Source organism: Lygodium microphyllum, chromosome 20, assembly GCF_053477565.2.
Source record: "Lygodium microphyllum isolate KBCC chromosome 20, Lygodium_microphyllum_v1.1.10, whole genome shotgun sequence".
NCBI lineage: Eukaryota > Viridiplantae > Streptophyta > Polypodiopsida > Schizaeales > Lygodiaceae > Lygodium > Lygodium microphyllum.
The window spans coordinates 85,551,580-85,558,893 of NC_141154.1; the positions used below are offsets into that span (position 1 = coordinate 85,551,580).

General features: G+C 48.5%; 1 protein-coding gene across 1 annotated transcript; it reads right to left on the reverse strand.

The window, feature by feature from the left end:
- Positions 1–1,018: 1,018 nt before the first annotated feature.
- Positions 1,019–5,192, reverse strand: LOC148019101 (putative inactive receptor kinase At3g08680). Its single transcript, XM_087701687.1, has 2 exons — positions 3,272–5,192; positions 1,019–2,229 (listed from the first exon to the last, which is right to left on the reverse strand). The coding sequence occupies exons 1-2, from the start codon at positions 4,818–4,820 to the stop codon at positions 1,643–1,645; spliced, it is 2,136 nt and encodes a 711-aa protein (XP_087557813.1). The 5' UTR covers positions 4,821–5,192; the 3' UTR covers positions 1,019–1,642.
- Between the last annotated feature and the right edge of the window lie 2,122 nt (positions 5,193–7,314).

The following is a 7,314-nucleotide window of genomic DNA, read 5'->3' on the forward strand; positions in this document are numbered from 1 at the left end:
CTCTCATCATATTCTAAACATGCACATATATAAGAATTTCCACATGTAGATTGTTTATTTATGCAAGTGTCAAAGCCACGTACTGATTTTCTTCATTTGAGCTCACACCACCTTACTACTTTGGCTCTTTTAATGCTCTTTTGAGAGTGAAACCTATATATGGTATATCTAACTACCTTTCCTGATGTTGATTTATGGCATACACAATGTACCAACCTATGGAAGAGGTGCAATCATAGTGGTTTGTGGAGTCGTATGCTTTACAACTTTTAAAAACCAAAACTACATAAGGAGTTTGAATCTTTATAGTGTGCGACAATAACTATCTAAATAGGTAGGTATATTAACATGTAGACTAACATTGGATAAGGAGCTCAAGAATTGACATTGGATGAATTCATGCTCAATCTATGTTTATTTCTATGCTCCCTCATAACTAGCATATTAGTTTTGTCAAGACATATGTATTACTTATTCATCCATATCCATGTTAGTATGCCAAGCATGGCTTCAGATGCGAAGTGCAACCAAGCTTGATTTGGGGTAGTTATAAAGTATGATTTAATACTCGGGCACAAAAAAAGAGCATTACGCTAGGTATGGAAGATGTACACATAACGATCTTATTGTTGCACGAAGTGTGGCTTAGGGCACCAAGCGCACTCCACTGTCGCAACACCACATATCAATGTGTACTATGATGAAAACGTAGCATGTGAGTATGTATGAAGCACAACATCGTGCATGTGCCATAAAATAAAAACCAAATGCTTAACTATTTGACCAAATCAATAGCATTTATTGCTCTTATTTAAGTTTGCATTTTTTATTTAACGACTCAATTGTTTCTTGGAGGCATGGTTTCAAAAAATGAAGTTTATGTATGGCAACACTCTTACTCATCATTCCTATTGAGTTGAGTGCAACTTAGGGTGTGAAGCGCCCTAGGCATGTATCACCTAGTCTATTTGATGTGAAACATTTGTAATGAGCTCTTACAAAAAACCCATACACATTATTTGGAACGACAAAGTGTTGGATGACAGTTAGATTGTACTCGTTATAAAGGGTTGCATATAACTAGCTTCACCCAACACGATTGGGAAAATCACAATGGTAGTTATAGAGAAAGCATATATTGGCAGCTTGGCATGACAAAATGGGGAAAATTTCACACCTTCCATATCGAGCAAGCTCTACATCTTTCAAATGGTGTGGCCATGTGACTTTGAATACACAGTGGATCTGGATTTTGTTCAATAGCAACAATGGTGTATAAAGTCAACAATGATTGATTATGCTTAAACCTTTCTCCGACTCTTGCATGTTACAATGCATACAAAACAACAATACTACAACTTATACAAAAGAACACGATAGGACATGTGAAAATGGAAGAAAAGATGTGCAAAGGGACTCGAGAAACGATATGGTTAGCTATGGAAGGGCATGGGAAACTGGTACTAATGGATGAAAGGGAAAGGAAACGATGATCAATGTGGATTGTGATTTCATAAGAAGTATGTGGGAGTTAAGTAGACATGTCTAACAATGCGACAAGTGAATGTTAGGTTAGGCAAGTGTCTAGGTAGACATTTCCATCAAGGTGAGAGGGTGATAGGGTAGGGGGGGGGATGGGGGATTAGGCAAGGTCAGGCCGGATGTTCTGGAGCTGGGTGAGGATGGAGTGCATGTCGGGGCGCTCGGAGGGGACGAGGGTGACGCAGGCCATGGCGAGGCGGAGGGTGCGGATGAGCTCGTCGTTGTCGGGGGCCATGCCTTTGGTGAGCTCCGCGTCGAACACGTGGCGGTCGCGGGAGGCGACCCAGTCCGGGAAGCGGACGGCCGGGACGATGACGTGGTGGTCGGCGGGGGACTTGCCGGTGAGGAGCTCCAGCAGGACGATGCCGAAGCTGTACACGTCGGACGACGGGTGCTGGAGGCCGGCGGCGGCCGACGTGGCGGCGGCCTTGGTGGTGAGCTCGGGCGCCCGGTAGCCCAGGCTGCCGCCGGCCGCCAGGAGCCCGGAGTTTGGGGGCCCCGCCATGAGGCGCCACAGGCCGTAATCCGCCAGCCTGGGCTCCATCCTCGCGTCCAGCAGCACGTTGCTCGCCGTCACGTTGCCGTGCACCACCTTCTCCGCCGCGTGCAGATGCGCCAGCCCCTTCGCCGCCCCCATCGCGATCCTCATCCTCGTCTGCCACGTCACCGGCGCCTCTGGCCCTCTCGCTGCAGCCCACGTCAAATAAATGTGAGGCCGCCACGTCAGCGCCAAAAAAAAAAAAAGTGAATCAACTGCCTGTCTAAATTCACAATGTTTTTTTTGTTTTTTTGGAGGGGGTTTTTGGGGGAAAACATTTTTCCCATGTGGGAAAAGAGACTCTTCTTCCCTTGTTTTTCTCATAGTGCTCATCGTCGCGAGCTTCTCCTCCTAGGGCTTCCCATGGGTAGGTAGTTGTGGTCAAGGGCAAGGGGTTAACCCCCCAAACCACACCTAGCTGGAGAGCTGATCCCTCCCTCACACATAAGCTCAAGATGTTGTCGTAATTCACAACATGGGAATTATTGTGAGAATTTGTCTATCGCTTCTTATGAAACACATGGTGTAGAGTGAAATTTAAATTATGGAGTGAAATTTGAATTGTTGTGTTGCCTTTTCCGAGGGTGACTTGCCTTGTGCTGTCCAAAGGAAGTAGGTTTGGCATGCATGAAAAGATTGTCTGGAGGAAGTAGTATTGGCATACATGAAAAGAGAGTGTGTCTATTACTGAGAGGACTAGAAGCTCTCTTCGTATCATGACATCATCTCAATTGAACTCATTGCTCATAAATTTACTCACACAAAAGTAGTATTTTGACATTTTCCCATGTGAAAAAAGGGGCTCTTTTCCCTTCTATGCTCAACATCATGAGCTTCAAAGGACAAAAAGATCTCATCCTTAACTAAGTATAGCTAGGGGCAAGGGGGGACAGCCTCAAGATGCGGTGTGGTAAGTACTAAGCCCGTGTCCCCAATCACACTTAGACAAGCATGCATATTGCCTTAAAAGCATAAGCTCATGATGTTGTAATTTAGAACGTGGGAATTATAGTGGGAACTTGTCTAAAACTTTGTGTGACAATATAAAGCTCATGACGATGTTGTAATTTAGAACGTGGGAATTATAGTGGGAATTTGCGTAAACCTTTGTGTGACAATATAAAGCCAACCTTTAACATGAACGGTCTTACCGAGAGTATGTGAGAGGGGGAAAAAAGAAGAAATGATTACCATGTAATAAGGCAGCCAGGCTTCCTCCATTCATGAAGTCGAAGATAAGGAGCTTCTCATCGTTGGGGCCCCAATAATAGGCCCGCAAGGGCAAAAGATTGGGGTGGCGAATTTTACCGAGCTGCGCCACCCGGGATTCGAACTCCGTCTGTGATTTCACGACACCCTCTCGCAGGCGCTTCACTGCCAACTGCAGCCCGTTTTCCAGAGAGGCCTTATACAGAGTCCCGTAGATGCTCTTGCCTAACACCTCAGCCGTGGCGCACAGAAGCTCTTCTGCAGAGAACCCCGCCTTCGTTCCATCCAACCGCACCAGCTTTCCAGGCACCTGCACCTCCCTCGGCTTGCTCTTCTTCGTCTCCTCCCCGACCTTGCTGCCTGCCTTCAGCTTGTGCTCATGATCAGCGCTGCCATCGGCAGCCATCCTTCTGTAGAAATACACCAGTATAATCGAACAAACGCACACCCCCAGAAAGGCTGCCGCGCCCGCCCCTACTACCAGAAACACCACCGCCACCACGCTTATACCCTCGCTCCTTCTCGATACTGCCGCAGCCGATCCATTCCCACCTCCCCCCATCGCTGCCACCCCGCTCGGCAACCCCTCCGCCGTTGGTGCGCATGCATGCCTCGCATCAAACCCACACAGCCCCTTGTTCTCCCCCTCGAACGAGCTGGCATCGAAAGGGCGAGCCAGCCTGGGAACGGCCCCCGTCAGGCGGTTGAAAGAGCAGTTGAAATGCGACAGCTTGTGCAGCCTCGCGAGCGAGGATGGGAGGTTGCCGGAGAGCTTGTTGCGAGAGAGGTCTAGCGAAGAAAGGCGGGTGAGGTTGCCGAGTTGGACGGGGACGGGGCCGGTAAGCTGGTTATGGCTAAGGTCTAGAAGGAGCAGGCTGGAGAGATGGATGATGTCGGGAGGGAGGCGACCGGTGAGGGTGTTGAAGGAGAGGTCGAGGGTGTCGAGGTGTGGGAGGTAGGCAAAGAGGTGAAGGGGGAGAGGGCCGGAGAGGAGGTTATGGCTGAGGCGGAGCTTCTGGAGGCGGGGGAGGAGGGACGCGGGGAGGGGGGATCCGACAAGGGCGTTGTGGCTGAGGTCAAGAGCGAGCAGGCCGGGGGGGAGGGCGGGCGGGAGGGCACCGGAGAGCCGGTTGCGGAAGAGGTAGAGCCCCCGGAGGCTGCGGAGGCGGGAGAGGGACGGCGGGATGGGGCCCGTGAGGAGGTTGCTGTGGAGGCTGAGCCGCCGCAGGGCCGCCAGGTGGCCGACCTCCGCTGCGATGCGGCCGCCCAGGCCCTTGGACGGCAGATGGATGGCGGCCACGCGCCCGCCCTTGCACGTCACCCCGGCCCAAGCGCCGTCGCACACCGCAGCCGCGTTGGCCGGGTCCCACCCCCGGAGCGCGGTGCTGGGGTCGGTGAGGGCGGCCTTGAGGGCCAGGAGCGCCGCCACGTCGGACTGCGGGGCCGAGCTGGCGGAGCAGCAGGCGCAGATCATCGTCAGGATGCCAAGGAGGCCCGCCCATGCTCTGCCACGGATCAGACCGCGACACATGTCGGAAGCAGGGCTCGCAGCTGTAGATGATGATGATGATAATGATATGATGATGATGGTGGTGGTGGAGTCAAGAGAGGGCCGAGGGGGATGCACGTCTCTCAAGCTAGCCGACTGGACTGACTGCGAAGACGTCCGAGACTCCGAGTGAAGAGAAGGGAAGGGAAGGGATTCCACTACCTCTCTCTCTATCTGACTAGACGTCGTCTCGTGGGCTACGCTAGCACTGTAGCATCGTCACCTGGCTGGCTCTAGAACAGCCAGGTTTCGGGCTCTGCGCAAAAGGTCTCTGCCCCCCTCCCCTGACGCCGCTGTGGGCCGGAGTCCGGCCCCGACTGGTGGACTGTCCACGGCCCTCGCCCTCAGGCCACGTGGCATACGGATACAGCTTGCCTTTAACCCGCAACCGTATTCAGCTATGTGTACACATAGCCATCGCCGATTCCTTGTGTACCATACGTTAGCGAGTTCGACATTTCCCCTTTCTTTCTGGGAGATTTCGTGACGTGTAACTAGAAGTTTTACATAATGTTTTTCTTTTTGTGAATTCTCAAAATTCCAAAAACGATATTCCGGAGTATGCTAGCCTTTTGGACGGGACGTCTACAGATTACGAACATATATGCCTTTTTTATTAAAAAATTTTGGAGTACAGAAAAGCCCCTCGGGCGCGCTCTTTTCCGCACCAAGTCCAGAAGACCCCCTCCGCATGTGTTCTTTTCTGCCCGCGCTATTGAAATGACCACTCTAAACATATCCTATATGACACAAGGAATTGGAGACGTTGATGTGTATAATTAGATCCATGGGTTGTTCTTTAGCCCCAACCCTCCCTCTCATCAAATCACCATCGCATGGTATGATGTAGGTTGCTCACGCAAAAAAATGCCCCCGCCGCCCCCCCCCCCCCCCCCATAATTGTCAAATTTTGGGGCTCACGGACCCCAAGGGCCATGCCCTTTCAAATCTTGTCCACTATTTGACGCCCCCAAAGTTTGGCCTCGAGCTCCTCCTGCTTCAGAAAATTCTGTGTGTCTGTCTTGAGTCTTGAACTACTGGGATGAACTTGTCCTGCTTCAATCTAGCACTTGAAAAGCTTATGCAAATTTTGCAACCATTGTGAAGTTCCATATTTTGAAATAATTTGAATTCTTGTCTTCCACGGTCACTTAAAATGATCGAAATTGCATATTCTGCTTCCATTGACCTTTATATTCCACCTTAAAATGACATATTTCGGCATGACACTAGCTCTTTTTCCAACTTAAAATCTCACTCTCATTGGCAACCACGTGATAAGGAAACTAAGCCTATTGAATCCACAAACTGATCTACACATAAAGAAACTATGAAGAGTATCAATCTATTTCAAAGAAGAATACACAACAAAATACAAACACAACTCTCACCCTACCCCCTGACCAAATCAAGGCATGAAGATCCACAAGGGATAGGGTAAGCATAATCTAACAAAGATCTAGAGCTAGTCACTAACCAATTGCTCCAACTTGGACAAGTTGAAAATAACTACTAAAAAAGTCAGCCTAAGTGGTGATCTGGACTACCTACCTAATCTAGGACACTTGGACCAGGAACTCCTACTAGGCGAGGATTCCTATAGCCAAGTCTTTTAATTTCAAATAATTTTGATTCATCACTTTTGAATACTTCAAGACTTGGTATTGAGGCATGTAAAAAGGAGGGAGTTGAGTATAGTGAACCAAGGAGAATAGGGCATTGGCCTCAGGTCCTAACTTGGTACCCAAGAACCTGCCAATCCCTTACAAGGCAACACTAAATCATGTTTTCCTTATGCTCACTTTTATTTTATCTCCAACCATCCTTATTTATTTTTTCAGCTAGACATCACCCCTAGGAAGACAAGGCATTGGACTCATCCCCAGAAACCTACCAGGCCTTTGTAAGGAAATGATTATCCACTCTTTGATTTTTCTTTTATTTCATTTCTTTTTCTCTTGTTCAAGGGTAGAACCCCTTTTTACACACCTTCATATACTATAACCTTCAAGTAAATACATTGTTTTTGTTCTTTTTGTTATTTAACAAGCTTCTCTAGCTGCCTCACAACTAACAAAAACACCTAGAAATAGTTGTTGAGTAGGCTAGTTGAACAAGTGCACTAGAACTACCTTCCAATACAGTTCTTAGAGTGCTCGACAATGTCTTCACAGGAGGCAGCAGATGACTGCTTGGACCTCCTCAAATACACATAACCTAAACTTTGGGACTTCATACCTTGACTGCCAGTCCCTAATAAAAGAAAGAAAAATCCCCACAAATATACATAACCATTCAGTATAAAAGGAAATAACTCATAAAGGAAGGAGATCATTGGACTTGGCCACAATAAGTGTCAGCATAACAAGAGGCTCCCTCCAAGCACTCTATCAGACCTGTCTGGTAGAATACTAAAATAGAAAACTATTTAACGTACTCATACCAAATAGATACATGGCCCTCTTGGCCTAATGAA